Here is a 16,267-nt window from a genome sequence, read left to right on the forward strand (position 1 = left end):
ATATATCCCACACAAAACTTCAACTTAAAATTAAAATCTAGATGCAATATTAATGACAAATATAAAAATATATCCATTCAAATAATTAAATAACCACATATGCATGTCATAAAAAATCACATGATGATGATCTTGGCAGATGGAAACAAGTAGAGGAATAACAAATCAAATGTTAAACATTTTAATATATATTTATAATTAATTGTGTTGACGGCCATTAAGTACATATTTGAAAGCTTAAAAATATCCCACGACAGTGAACATATAAAATTTGACAGATGCTATCAATTTAATACATTGTTATGTAAAAAAAATTGAATTTAAACTAATTTACTGACTTTTATATTTCCTTTAAAAATATTAATACTTTGACATGTAGGCCGTTTCTAGGAAACGAATGAGAGAACACATTGCCACGGAGGGGCTGAGTCCTGGAAACCTACTGATTACGGAGCACGCTTTTCATGGGTACGGAAACTGAAAGTTGTAAACACTTAGAAAACCAAACCGCTGCTTGGGAATTAACACATGGTTTCCAAGGCAACGCATACATGAACAATAATGGAGCCTTGGAGATGGTGACTTCTCTCAGAGTCGTGTGACATTTATAAAAGGGAGTTGATTCGTGCTGTTATAATTGACTGTAATTGTAAAAAAAGTACCAAAATACCAAATGATGAAATGCAGTACCCATTATTATTAGTCACGCCAACCCCTTACATGTGACAATATTGTGACGCGACGCCTGAAAGCCTAATCCCCCACCTGCAGAGCGGAGCTTCGCGTAGCAGTTTCCTAGGTAACGGTTACCAAACCGCTTCAGTTCTCACGGCAACCAATATACTGGAGACCGCTGCACCGGAAAATGCGAAATAGGAACCCTTGGAGATGGTGTCCTCTGGTCGGTACGACAAGCAGTTATGAAATTGAATGCGTTCGTGAACAGTACAGAGCGAAGTGAGAGATCAGACCAGAGAAGACCGGAACAGTGGTCAGATCAGAGACGATGGACTAGTCAGGTCGCATCGTCTGGAAGAAGTTATGTCAGGGTGACTGTATTTGTAATTGTAATTGTAAACGAGTTATCCAATAAAACAGCTTCGTCTGATCCGCAACCCCACAATTATTTGACAGGGAACCCCGGACACGTGACAATATATTACTATTGTATCCAGTCTCCTTGATGATGACCGTGGAGACATGTCATGTGTATTTATAAAGAAAAACAAAGATTTAATACAAGTTTGTGTGACCTGTTTATTACTATTTTTGAGTATATTATTAGGTATAATACATTTAGTATGTAAATTGTGATAACTAAGCTTCATTTATGACAAGGATTATTTTCTCATAGGCTTATTAAATTTGAATTCTTACATGTTTTGAGTTAGCAGCTAATGTCACGCTGAGCTCTGAGGTGTAACGGATGTCTTCTCGAATGTGAAGTCAGGTAGAAGTTTACTGACCTTTTGGAGGAACGTCTGGCCTCCTTGTAACTCACTCGTCTATTCTGTAGATGGCGGAAGCATAATTCTCCGAAATATCTATGTTTCTACCACACCGAAGTCACGTCCGAAATTTCGAAGTGACATCAGTTCGGAATTCGGTGTGAATTCTTCTGAAACACCATGTCCTTCTAGAAACCCCATACTAATTAGTCACAACGTTTTAAGTCGGCGAGGCTGGAGGTCACGAAACTCCTCCCTCATACAGCACAGAATACCAGCTACACAACATTCCCTCCTCGGAAACATCATGAAGGCAGCATAACTGAACACGGCTTCGACTCCTTGGTCAGTCGTGCGTTGTATGCCATTTTATTACAGAACGCTAGGCCTTCCGGTGAGATTACGTCTCTTCTGATAATTTCACATTTTTATACATTGCAACCCACGCCATACCACACCTTGTGGGTACTCACTTTAGAACAGACTTACTTATCTGTGACACAGTTGATGCTGACGAAGCTGCTACTGCAGGCGCTTCCTCACTTCAGTGGCACTACTACCACTCCTACTTCATTTTGCATCAAAAGGATGGGATCAGGAGAACAGGAGTTACATACTGGCACCACTAAACAGTATCTGTTTACATATAGTAGGGAGTCCAGCGTGGAAGTGGAATATGATTGCGGGTAGTGAGTGCGGTAGGGATGAGAATCTGTCTTGGGGCTTAACGGGTCTTGCTTAGACAGGGCGGTAAGGCTTAATTACTTCGTACACACACACCGTAAATGCAAAGTACTAATTCATTTATTTCCCGCACACTTTACAGCAGTCAAAAGAAGGAACACTGGGAGAGTTAATTGTAATATCATCAGTCTCAAGTGCTTATAACAATTTACTCCATAATTATTCTTATTAATTCTTACGAATTCACTTAGTAGTGTGTTCAGCCCGAGTATTAGATGATGGTTGTTGTTGCTGGAGGGACGCCGTGCGAAGTAACCGGCTGCTGCAAACCGTCACTCTCAAACGGCCTTATCTCCTTTCATTTAGCTTGATTGGTTTTCTTAAAATTATGCTGATTACAGTAATTATACTTGCCAATGCAATTTAATTATCAAGCAGTTGGCGATACTGTGACAATGCCCATTGTTAGGCAACGGCCCGGTAAATACATTCCCGTAGCATACGCGCTCAACAATAGGACATCCATTGCTAGGTAACGGACCAATAAACACGCATTTTTTACAACAGAAGACGGTGTTTTCCTTGAGGTCCGTACCGAGGAGTTATAAGAGGGTACAGTCAGAAGACTGGACGGAGTACAACGGAGTAGTGAAGAGTGGTAAGAAGTCGAAAGTGTCCAGTCGAAGAAGATGAGTGTGTCAGATAGTGATTTGTAAACTACTGTAACCAGTTGTATAAAGGTCCAATAAATTCTATCATCAAATCCAAAATTTGTCACGCAAATCCCGGATACATGATAATTGGTGTCAGAAGTGGGATTGGATTGATTGGGCCGAAAACGGCAGTAAATTGTTGTGTCGTCAGCCTATAAAAATGGAACAAATGGCGGAGCAAATGATGGAACACCTGGTAGCCATCTTGGAAGAGTTGGAGACAAAAATGATGGCCAGGAAGGACGCCTACCGAGAAGAAAAGAAGGAAGAAATGAAAGCCGACCGAGAATAAATGCTGGCTAAGACGAATGCCCACCATGTCTGGAGAGAAGATAATGGTTGAAATGATGGCCTGGCGAAAGAGATGACCTGTCGACATACGAGGGAGACCACGGATTTGGGGGCAAACCCAGAAGAGAGGGTCTGTAGCAGAGCATCGGGAGGTCCCCATGGAAGAGGTCGCACGGAAATCTTTTTGTGAAATGAAGAAGCGGCATTTGGGCCAGCATCTATCTTCAAGGTGCCGCGGAAAGCCGCTGGAAGGGACTAAGGGCAAGGATGAATTCCGAAAGAAACTGGCCGCCGCCAGGAAAAATCGGACCAGGTACAATGTGGAACAAAGAGCAGGTAAAGAACGGACGTTCGGGAAGAGACATCGCACGAAACCAAAAGACAGCCATGGAGTAAAGAACCGAGGCATTAAGGTGCAATCAAGACTGAGAAGCGACAGAACACCTGGGAGAATCTTCGGGAAAACGATCTGGCTGGAGCTCGAGAAGCAAGCTGCTAGATCTTCCGTTAGAATGCGAACATTGTGGAGGGGTCGGCCCCCTCCGAAACGGAAGAGCCTATTCGCAGCTTTAGCGTTAGAAGAGCCGGAAATGTGGGAGCACCGGACATTCTGGAGAGTCTCGTCCCCACTGTTGGGAAAAAGATTTATGTTTGCACACCTGAAACGACTGGAACAGTGGATGAGGTAGCAGTGAGAGCGGTTGAAGAGAAGTCTCCCCAGAGAGAAAACCGAGCCACGAGAAGGTGAGACCCAGCACAGCCCTTGAAAGAAGAAACGGCGGTATGCCTATTGGCTATTCAGGACGAATAGCCTTAAGAAAGGAAACAATGTGACGCATATATCCATTGCTGGCCAACGGCTCGGTAAACACATTCCCGAAGCATACGCGCTCAGTAATAGGATTCCATTGCTAGGTAACGAACCAAGAAACACAGATTCTGGCACACAGAAGGCAGTGCTCTGTGTGGGGTCCTTGCCAAGGAGTTACTATAGAACAGAGTACAAATGGATTAGTGGAGTAGTGAAGTTTGCTCAGAAGTCAAGAGTGTCCAGTCGAAGATGACACTGCATCAGACAGGGATTTGTGAACTGTTGTTAACAAGTTGTATAAAGATCAAATAAATAAGATCATGAAATCGAAAACCCATTTTATACGCCACACAAACCCCTAATACATGACAATAATTTAAACCGGCAACAAGTTTTATCCGTCTTAGCTGCTTGGTCAGCTTGGCATCCACAGGTTATCAAGCCAAAAGCTCAATTCTGCTGGTTTAATACCAATGTCTAGCAGCCACATTGAACTCCTGAATTCTAAGAATTAATACAATAAGTTGAATCCTGTATTACTGTAAAAATAGGCATGTTACATTTACACATAAAAATGGGATTATGCACCTTAATTGTATCAATGTATGTCTGAATATTGCCGATTGCAGTGGCCATGCAGTCTAAGGCATGAACAGTCTCCGCTTGCTCGAACATTGAGATCATGGGTTTGATTCCCACTCTAGACACGGATGTCTGTGTGCGATTATTCTTTGTTTGTGTTATCTTGTGTGTAGGTAGCAACCTTGCAATGGGCTGATCCCCCGTCCAATGGGTTCTACAGACTGTGTATAGGATCAAGAAACTGAAAATGCGGGCAAGACCTAACAAAGGGCTGTAGAGCCATAATAATATCAATAATAATAATAATGTATGAATATTAATTAAACTAATTAACATATATAGAATATGAGACCCAGAGGGCGTTCAACAATCGAGGAAACCTGGTAGCAGCACACAGCGGACTCAACATTTCTCACAGATTGCTGCTGTAACCAGTCAAAGTTGAAGTATTTCATCAGGGAACCCTGTGGTATTCAACACACTCGGATTTCCCTTCAGTGGCCCATTGTACTGCTTCCAAAAGTGTAACATCTCACTATTTTATATTTAAATAATTATAGACTGAGCTGCATTTTGTACGGAAACAACTTCTTCCGTACGAACAGATGCGCTACAATTACGTCTCTTTGTACGTTTATCACATGAACTTCTTGTGTCTTCAAACTGTTTAACATTCTGGTACACGGTGCCGCTCAAAGGTGCAAATAGAACAGAAAACTCTCAACAGCATAAGAACACTTTCTGATCAGTGGTATACGTCGCCATATTTTTACTCAGTTCAGAGTTTTCCATGGCAGAAGGGTTTTTGAGTTTCATTCAGCTGTATTTAATAACAAAAAACAGAGTACAAAAATGTAGTTGAACACAGGACAGCAGAGTAGCATTGCCTTCACCAAATGGATTTCAGTCTTAGTGTACCCTGCATTTACGTTTCTATTTGGAGGTTGGAGGCAGTGGCTTTCTCAGCAACATGGGTAATCACAGTGTCATACTGGAGAAGATGGTGATCCACATGTTCTTTGTATGATGAGATTATTTTAGAAATCTGAAGAAATCGATTTTAGTTTGCCCTAAAGAACTGTCCTTAGTGACCAGGGAGGGGTTCCAAATTTTAAAAAGTATGTTTTATATCCATCTGTACACTGATGTGAAACAATTGAAATTCTTTGTATTTAGGCACTTGACTTCTAATAGTTTCTAGTTAGCATTGCCCAGCATTAGTACTCTCTGAGAAGACTGCTTGTGCTAAGAGAAAGCTAGTGGAAGAAAATTTTATAATGAACTATTATCCTAACTCTTACACCAAAATGTTTTTAGGGTGATGAAGTTGCGTAGGGTGAAAGAAGTGGGATATATGGGTGTGCAGAGGATTAAATTGACCGAAGAACCAGTGGTGGACTCCTGCACATGATGTATTGAAAACTAATTTTCCATGAAGGGCAGGCAATTTGTTGACAAGCTGAGTTACTGCCAATATATAAGAAGGAATCTGAAGTTACAATGTTCCAATTATGCAAGTTTTGAAACAGACTGGTGACTAAGCAGATAAGTATGAGTCAAACAACCCTCACCATGGTTACCTATCCAACTTCTGCCCCACAACATAATTATTTGGTACCCACCATATGCCAGAACAGGCATTCATCCCCAGCTCATTTCTGCTCCTATATGTTTTCCTTACTCTAATAATGAGTCACTCGGAGAACATGTTATTCCTTGTCCCTGCATCAAGGCAACTGCGTAGCCTTCCTGCGGCAAATGAACAGAAGTGCTCAGCAAACAACGAAAGCAGTATAATAAAAATACATAAAAGGGCAAAAGTGCTTATTTACTCATATTTATGCATTCTGTAATCCTTTACATAGAGATAAACATACAAGACAATAATGAGCATCGAGAGTATGGAAGCATTTCCGATGTTAGTTTTTGTTTCCAGATTTATGTTTCATGTTTCACAGGTAAACATATTCTCTAACGGATATTACTCTTATGCTAAAATATTGGATCGTCTTAAAACTGGACGAATTTTATCAGCATCAATATATTTCATCTAGGCGATAGAAGTATCCATCTATGTGTCTATGCCATCTGGAATATAACACCGTGCAGTCTGTTGAAAATCAACTGACATTTCGGAAGAATACATCCCCTTCATCTTCAGGGTCAAAGAATAAACCAAGCAAAAATTCAGCATCAAGCAGCCAAGCCCTGCTTGCTATCTGAGTCACGCAGGTTTTTGCTTGGCTATTCTTTGACCATAAAGATAGAGGTGAAATATTCTTTTGCTCCCCTAACAATGTGTATAGTGATGACTGTTAAATAAAGTTAAAAATAATGTTTGTGCAATGGTGTTGTGTGGAGCAGTAATCATTCTTTCCTGCCTAGCTAGAACAAGGCCCGTCAAAGCCTTGAGAGGAGATATGTTTTACTGAATGAATGGTTAGCCTAATTATGTTATATAATAATTCCAACTCTAAAATGAACCAAATGGAGCTTGGTTATAATATGAATGATGAGTGAAGTTGTGACCTCAACAACCACCTCAGAAGAGGAAGAGCATCTACAATAATTAAATTAACAGTACTCAATAAAACAAAACACTCATTACAACTCATACTTCTTACACTAGATGTAGTAAAAATAGATTAGCCTCAAACAGCTGTTACTTTATTACAATTTACAGAAGCAATTAACAAGTAAACATGCTATTTCTGGATTCAGAATCATCAGTATGAACAATGGCTTCACCTGGTCACACTATACTATTGAATGTGTTATTATGCCTTGAAAAGCAATTCACATGCCAATTATATTATGTTTACAGAAAACATTCTCTAAAACATGTTTGGGAATAAGTTCACAGGACTATAGGAATGTCACAAACCTGGGTCATGTTACTAAATTTTCATGAACACAATAACTACTTTGAAGGGGACTGGCTAAATGATATTCTAAATCATTGCCAGTTCTGTGGTATCCCAACCAGCAAATTATTTTTTGGTGTACAAGTTTCTGGAATTAATTTTGCTAGAGTTACTGCATAGCCAGCTTCTTTAGCCTGCAGGCATCGATCAGTGTCAATTATGCCCATACATGTTTTCCCCTGATCGGTTTTGGCATTATGTTCATCATGAGTTTGGTCAGCCGAGTGTCCCAATACCAAATACTCACGGAGGGTCAATGCAGAATCTCGGAAAACCTTGCTACGTGGGTATGTTAAGATATGATTGTTTTGAACTGAACCATAGCAACAGGGGCAGCAAATGAACACTGCATTCTGACTGATACATCGTTGAATTACTAGATCTGTAGCTACTCCACAGGCATGTAATGATACGCCTATATCAAATTCCCCACAGAAGTAATCAAGATTACATTGGCAAAATGTCACATTAGTTAATTTTAACTTAACAACCCTCTGATAGGCTCTTGCAAGGGACTCTTCTTTGTTTTCTAACAGTATTACCTGACAACGAGGCAACAGGTAAGCGAGTATTATACCAAGATGGCCACTTCCTGAACAAAAGTCTACTATGGTATGACCAGGCTTGGCTACTTTCAATACAGCTTTAGCCAGATTTTCAAGTTGCTGGCCTTTCCTTTCCATTCGAAATGCTGGCAACTGTCCTCCTTCTGGGTGAGCATCATATGGAATTGCACCCCAATCAAATTCTAATTCACAGCCAAATGGATATTGCTGCCACTCCACAATTATACCTAGTTCTTCCACCACTTTCAATGAGGTTTCCACATCCTCCTGCCTTGTAAATATGCAATTCCTTGGCTTATATCTTTTTGCATCACTTTTATGCAAGCTCTGTTTAGGAACAACAGGTAATATATACTTAACATACAGATTATCTATAATCTTATTAGGAATATCTCTGATGATACCAATTGCTTCTTCTACACCATCTTGTACTTTTACGCGATCATACCACTGCATTGTTAAAGGAATGTACGGCTGCAAATACACATTACGAACAATCTGCAAGATTATGTGCATACAGGGGAAAATTATAATATCAGCCAGGGTCATCACTGGACCCTCAGCAAAACAATGCTCCAATTCTATTTCCAGATTCTGTCCCCCCTTAATATGCTTTCCTGCTGTCATGTTCTGAGTCCCATTTTTTGATTTTGAACAATTCACACCCTTAGAATTAATGAAATCTTGGTTCTTCTTACGAACATTATGAATACGTAATGGTTGGCCCATATGAATTTCAAAACGTGCCACATCTTCTGGAAGTGTCACTAAATTAGGAAGGGAATCTTTGCACATCAAATTTCTCACAGTATTTATAATGTCTACTTCACAGAACCGGGTCCATACTGAAAACTCAGCACATGCCATTAGACAGCCCTGTCGAAATCCCAGAAGAGAACGACATCTATGTCCTGATAACTGCATTACAGCACTTTTTACAACTCGTCGCAATACAGCACACAAACCCGCAACACAAGTAGTACCATCTCCCACAAGCATTACAGGCAACTGACATGTTCCAACGATATCTACGTCTTCTTCCCTAATTAATTCAAAAGTAAAACCTGTAATCTTAACACTAAATGATGGCTTATGGCCAGGCTTCAGAACAAATATCAAATAATTTTCTGACTGTCTACAATATTTCAGAGTAAATAATGTAATCAATGTCTCCAATGGGACTGCAATGAAACCTCCCACTGGTTCTGATAATACTTGTACATATAGTTCATCCATTGCTACTTCTGTCACAGGGAAGTCTTTGTCATAAGAACCTATAATTTCAAATATTTTCTCTCTACAGTTCACTTGTACTAGTTTTTCTGTGACTACTCACAAAATTAGTTTAAATCTGCACAATTTTTAACCCACTTCCAAGGACTAGCTCATACACCACTGGCTAACTGCCTTTGAATTCTTCTCAACATCCGACGGTCCAAAATTCTCTGGCGTGTGAACACAAAAGTTGTTGAAATAACACCCACTATAAACATTAACCCTTCAAACAGCCAGAAATTGCGTTCTTCCAACCACGTCACTTTATCGCATCTGAAAATAAAAGGTACCATTAGAATAAAATAACTCTACAATGACATATTTCCTTACATGTTGCCATTAAAATTAAATAGCAAGGCACAGAAAAAGAATATGTGGCACATAGTCACCAACTTGCCCATGGGAAACAGAATATTCAGCTGGTGACTACCAATTTAGCCAAGTGAACCTGAGATCTCATGGATTCTGATACCCTGGGCCTCAAAGACAGCTCCACCATTCTTGACCTCAGCAGAGAAGGTGGAGGTGAGCCATCAGAGTCACACTGACACAGCTTTCCCCCCCCCCCCAAGGAAAGAGTCCATAGTACCTAATAGACAGGATGTTGTATGGGCATCAAAGCTGGTCTGGATGCTGTAAAGAAGAGAAAAATCTCTGCCCCTGCCAGGAACCACTTCCCATCTGCCCAGCCTACAGACATATCAACTAAGTTTAAAGAGAAATGACAATAAGATGAATGCCAAATTCATTAAGAACTTGCAAAAGCTATTTAGTCCATACTCAGTTACCTGTACAAATAAACAAGAAGCTCTGGGAAGAAGTAATTGCTTACTTTCCTTTCACTGTTCTTTTAGTATCCGATATGGCAAGCAGAAAGGAAACTTTAATATGTATGCATAATGAGGTCAGTAAAACAAAACAATTCAGGAGGCTTCAGATGACATGACATGCATAAATTTCATGAACACTGGTTCAGGCATTCAGGCAATATTAAGGTTATTTCCTTGACAATATGAGAGATCACCTTCCCCACCCCCTCTTATGTCTGTCTCTCTAGGCATCTGTGTGGGCGTGTGTGCATGCATGCCCAAACCAATCTTTATGAAACATGGTATTGTGATGTATTTGATCAATGCATTGTCAGGCAACAGTTCTGTAAACACAATATGCACCCACAACAGTAGAGCAAGCTGTGTTTTCCATATGTCCAGCAGTTGGCATAGGATCGGTGACATCACACATCAACAGCAGGTGGCCATCACATGTCATGCATTTCCTTGTGTTCATCAGCTACGCATGTGCAGTGACATCACACAGCAACAGTGGGTACGGATCACAAGATATGAGTTTACTGTTGGTCGGTGTCAGTCCCTTGGCTATATAAGTAAGTGACAGAGTTCTGAGTTCATCAGAGAAGCATAAATAGTGTGGCAGAAGCACATGAACAGAGTGAATTGGAACCAGGACTACAGAAGAGTACTGGAGGTTCACCTATGAGAATTTAAAGTGTGATTCGAAGATTTTATTTATGTGTAATCCAGTGAGACTGTTATACAGTGTGTCCACGTTCTGTTAGGACTGTGTTCATTAAAAATACAAGACGTGAATTATTTTAAAAACGTCACTCTTTTTATTCAAAATAGTCCCCTTCTGAATCAATTGAAAAGTTTCTGAAAACAGTCACTGTATTGCTTTTGTGGAATCACATTTAAAACTGCGGTACATTCCCTTTGGATGTCCTGGATGGTGTCATGACGGTCTCCTTTCATCACCAACTTAACTTTTGGGAACAGCCAGAAATCTGCTGGAGCCAAACCTGGTGAATATGGAGGATGATCAAGGACTGTGATCCTGTTTCTAGCCAATAAATCACACACGATCTTTGATTTCTGGGGTGGAGCATTGTCATGGAGGAGCGACCCGGAACCTTGCCCTTGATATTCAGGTCTAATTCGAAGAATTCTCGCCCACAAATGATTGAGGACTCTTGAGATAATAATCAGAATTCACTGTTTGACTTTCTAGCAGAAATTCCTTGTGTATGATTCCTTTGGAATCAAAGAAATCGGTTAGCAGTGTCTTTACTCGACTCTTGCATGCGCACTTTCTTGGGTTTCATCTTCTTTGGGCTCAACCATGCTGCACTCTGCCGCTTTGTGAGAGGATCATATTGAAAACACCATGTCTCGTGGCCACTAACAACCAATTTTGTTATCACTTTGGGCCGACCGTAACATGTCTCTGCAGTGTTCCACTCTGGCATGTTTTTCACTGTCTGACAGCGTGGGTGGTACAAACTGTGCACAGACCTTCTATTTGCGCAAATCCTCGGTCAAAATTTGATGTACAGTACTTTGTGGTATTCCCAAAAGCTCCTCAATGAGTCTTGCAGAAACACATTTGTCTGATGCAAGGATTTCAGCCACTTTTTTCATGTTTTCTTTAGTGCGACTTGTTCTCGGCTTTGATGCATGTGGAGCGTCTTCAATGTCCTCCCTGCCGTTATGAAACACAGCATACCATCGAAAAATGTTCAAGCAACTCAAACAATCACTACCGTACACACTTTTCATCATTTCGTATGCTTCTCCAGCTGTTTTGCCTAACTTCAAAATTTAATGTTGGCTCTCTGTTCAATTGCCATTTTCTGACGAGCGTCAGAACAGTACTGTTACATTCAAGGTCAGAACACATGATGCAGTGATGCTTGCACTCTGAAATTACAGACAGCCACAGCTGAAACTCGAGAATCTTAATGCCACAACTCGCCAACAGATGGCATTACAGGGCACAATTTAAAAAAATGAGTCCTAACAGATCATGGACACACCGTGTAGGTGCTGCGTTTTAATTGCGGTACCATGAGAGGACCAGTGTGTGTATAAATCAGCAATAGTGCTGTATTGTCTGTATTTAAATGTCATTAAGAGAGATTGTAACCAAGCTGCTAATAAATCCAATCATCCGAACTAGAGCCTGTCATTTTCTTTGCACATAACACACTACATGCAACAGTATGTTTATCATGGAACCTGAGTTCATCTCAACAGTATAATTCATAAATCAAGCTCACTGTAATGCTGGCATCAGTGCTTCTCAATTTCCTGAGGAAAACCCTTAATATATTGCTTGAATATATGTACCAATCTTCATGAAACTTGGTATGTATATCAAGTCACATAAAACCATCTCAATCGCATACACCATAAGTTTCTTCGATCAGCAGTTCCAACATTACAGCCTCTAAAATTGTAGTGGTAATAACTGCAATGTTGGTTAAATGCCTAAACAAATCTTCATGAAACTTGGCACATGCCACCTCTGCCCATCTCAACAGTGCATTTCATAATTCCTTGCCATCTGTAATACCAACACTATAGCCTCTGAAATTCTTGAGGTAATACCCTTAATATTACTCGAAAGCTTGAACCAATCATCATGATATTTGGTGTGCATATCATGCCACCTGAGGCCATCTCAATGGCATACTTAAGAAATCCCTCTCATTAGCAGTACCAACACTACAACCTCTCAAAATTGTTGATGTATTAACCTTAATATTATTTGCATGCCTGACCAATCTTCATGAACCTTGGTATGTATATGATGCTATCTGAAGCCATCTCATCGGTGTGCTCACAAATCAGTCCCATTAATAATAGGAACATTGTAGCCTCCCAAAGTGGTCTCCTCTATTGACCTCATTATGCATACATACTAAAGTTTTCTTTCTGCTTGCCACATCAGACAATAAAACTACATTGAAAGCAAAATAGGCGATTAGTTCTTCCCAGAACTTCTTGTTCTATATGAAATCAAATATAAAATTTTCTACAATATTATAAACATATACCTACAATTAACTATCACAGAGTTATTCAATTTTACACATACCTTCTACTTACAACTTTCCCAGACAACTTGCAGGATAACGTTTCTTTGAAATGTGTAGGAACACACACACCAACACTTTTACTTGTAATTTCAAAATCTGAAAACAAGAGAGATATACACACACATATTTCATGATGTATGGACAAAAGCATCCAGGACACAATAATTACATCCACAACTGATGATTTCAGACTTTTACAGCAGTTCAATGTGAATCCTGCATTCCTGACATTTCAGGAACAATTACTGTCTCCATCTTCAATAAGAAATGACTACCCAAATGCTCCTACTTTTACTTACAGCATAGGTCCACAGGTAACTTGGAAATGTTCTAAATTAAATCAATCCAACAGGCCAATTTCCATGGACCTTGGGACCTGTACTATAAATACAAGCAGATGCCACTGGGAAGTCACTTCACCTTAAACCCGAAGACAGTAAAGAGCTTCAGAACATTAACAATGTAGCCTATGTAGTCCCATGACCAAAAAACAGGACACATATCAACAGCCACCACTGAGGATTATAGTCTTCTGGAAAGTGATACCAATTAGTTTGATAGATACCAATGTTTTGGAGGAACCTGTGACCATTGTCTTCAGGGTGGAAGAGTATGTGGAAAAAGGTAGTCACAGATACAGGGTAGGGAGAGCAGAACCAGCACTGTGAACAAGTCATCACTGGTAACAATTCATGTAATTCATATTCTGCTTAGCAAATAACTACGGTTGCACCACAGGTTTATGACTTAACACATTTCCAAAAATGGATTGCAAGTTGAAAATTCAAAAACAAAGTTCATTATAACATTGGATGTATACGGTTATTCTGCTGGAGCTCAAAGCTCATGCCCATTTCTTTTTTAATATTGTGGCATGCCACCAGAAAGCCTGAATAATTGAGGACATCGGGGCTGATTTCCTAGGCAACGACCGACTTTCCCATGACAGTGGCTTGGAATGAGCACGCTAACAAACCTAAGCAACAAACTGTTCGAGGCAGTCATAGGACAACAGCGAGAAAAACTAATAGCAATGAGAGAATATGCTAGCTAACTAGTGAAGTTACAGCTACAACGAAACAAGACACTAGCTACTGGCAGATAGAACACGTGAAACGGAACCTTTGAACAAGGTGTCTTCTAGCCCGTCCAATGGTAGGGTATAAGAGATACAACAAGCTGAGATACAAAGTGATATGAAGAAGTTAAAACGAGCCAAGAAACCAAGTGATATGAAGAGAGTACAACGAGCTGAGATACAAAGTTATATGGAAAGATTACAGAGATACAGAGAAGACTTCAGTGGTTCAAGAAGCTGTAACATTTAAGAAGAAATGTCTAAAGGGCTATTCTAAGTGGAATAGTTGTAAGTGTGAGTGTAAAAGAGAGGTTTCGGGTTCGATTCCCGGTGCTACCAGATTTTCTGAGAAGCAGTGGGTCTGGAACGGGGTCCACTCAACCTTGTGAGGATCACTGAGGAGCTAATTCAAGGAAATAGCAGCTCCGGTCTAGAAAACTGAGATTAACGGCCATGGGGATCCACTGTGCTGACCATGCGATACCCTCTATCCGCAAAAGTTGGCACTAACTTCGCCGACAAGCGGCGGTCGCTCAGTCAGTATAATTCGCTTGTGGACTAGAGGCCACGGAGTTTGGAAAGAGTGTAACTAAACCCACACGATTTCTTGTCGCACTGCCTAGCAAACATGTGACAAAATGACTTCCACAGTGCTTTTGAAGCATGGAAAAAAACGGCTGGATCGCTGTATACATTCCAAAGGAGACTATTTTGAAGGAGATGGCAGCCAAAACTGAGTAAGTTAAGCCAGAATTTCTTTTTTGACCCAGCCCGGGAACTTTCCGATAGTACCTCATATTCCATAAGTCTGAAACTCTGGAGCTTCAGTGTAATGCATGTTAACTTATAGTGATCAGAAGTTTGCACATTAATAAGTCATGAAGTTGTGGGATAACATACAATTGTAGTTTAATGGGATCATGGTATCAGAAGTCCAGAAATTCGTTAGTTGTGAAGTTATAGGTTGAGATATGACCATACTTCAGTATCAGACCACAAATGTTGTATTGTGGAAATACAAATCAACCAACCAGTAAAGAGGCCACTGCTAGTAATTACTTGAAATTAAATTGCTCTTATTTCTGGAATAAACATTAACACTTTTATCTTACAATTATGTCAACAACCATTAATGTCTTGCACCCAATTTCCTTAACAAGTTCACAAATCAAACCCCTCAGATGTTCTCTTACCAGTACACGGATGACATGCTTCTACTATTTCAAACTCTTCATGCAACCAGCAATTATTCTCGTTACTTGAATTCTTGTCCACTACTGCCACATGGTTTCTGCCATTACCCGAAGTCCAGTTACTTTCCACAACAAGAACCAGCAAAGTCAATCTGTAATAAAGGATTTAAAATCATCTGAACTCCACATCACACTTAACATAGGCCTACATACAACATACCTCCACTTTAATTACAAAAACAATGGCTTCTAGTGGAATGATGAGAATATATACAAATCCATATAAATGGATATATATTCAATCTTGAAATTTCACACAGTAAACTAAAATTAGTACAAATATTATGTTTTTGGACATTATCAATTGTCCTGTCTTTATCTAAAAACCATCCTGTTTACAATGGGCGTTCAAGTTCCAAGGTCTCCGATTTTTTTTTCTCAGGGCTGGGAGCAGATACACACATGCGGTTTAGTTTAAAATATGTGTGCACTCTTTGTGAATGCGTGACAGATGGCAGCACTGTACGGCACACAGAACTCTAGTGGTGGTGTCGAGAGTGAGGAGTGTTTTTGATACCTAAAATTGCGATGTTTTCGTTACAATAACAGCGAGTAATGATTCATTTTCTCCACTTGCATGGTGCGACACCCACTGAAATTCATTGCCAGTTGAGTGAGACATGTGGTGATGGTGTCATGAATGTGAAAAATGTGCGTTCATGGGTGCGACAACGAACCAAAACAATCTCGGCCTCGCACCAGCCGGTCTGACAACATGGTCGAGAGAGTTGAGAAAGTTGTTTTGGA

General features: G+C 40.1%; 2 protein-coding genes across 4 annotated transcripts in view; both read right to left on the reverse strand.

Annotated features, from left to right (window-relative positions):
* Nucleotides 1-6,338: 6,338 nt before the first annotated feature.
* LOC111868973 (glutathione S-transferase C-terminal domain-containing protein homolog) lies at nt 6,339-9,267 on the reverse strand. The gene has a single exon (XM_023860109.2). It carries the CDS (start codon nt 9,253-9,255, stop codon nt 7,486-7,488), a length of 1,770 nt encoding a protein of 589 aa, XP_023715877.1. The 5' UTR covers nt 9,256-9,267; the 3' UTR covers nt 6,339-7,485.
* A 117-nt stretch (nt 9,268-9,384) lies between these two features.
* LOC111868974 (protein JTB) overlaps nt 9,385-16,267 on the reverse strand; it is a 12,190-nt gene continuing 5,307 nt past the window's right edge. For all 3 annotated transcript variants that reach the window (XM_023860112.2, XM_023860110.2, XM_023860111.2), the window contains exons 2-4: nt 15,461-15,612; nt 13,189-13,285; nt 9,385-9,567 (exon numbers count right to left, since the gene is read on the reverse strand). In XM_023860112.2, the coding sequence (XP_023715880.1) occupies nt 9,405-9,567; nt 13,189-13,285; nt 15,461-15,612 (412 nt within the window). In that variant the 3' untranslated portion in view covers nt 9,385-9,404. The remainder of the gene's footprint in view (nt 9,568-13,188; nt 13,286-15,460; nt 15,613-16,267) is intronic.

The sequence above is a fragment of the Cryptotermes secundus genome, unplaced genomic scaffold (genome assembly GCF_002891405.2).
Source record: "Cryptotermes secundus unplaced genomic scaffold, Csec_1.0 scaffold3671, whole genome shotgun sequence".
Lineage (NCBI taxonomy): Eukaryota > Metazoa > Arthropoda > Insecta > Blattodea > Kalotermitidae > Cryptotermes > Cryptotermes secundus.

Bases quoted from the DNA above. Each gene is read 5' to 3' on its own strand.
- LOC111868973 (XM_023860109.2), bottom strand. From the start codon at position 9,255: ATGGATGAACTATATGTACAAGTATTATCAGAACCAGTGGGAGGTTTC.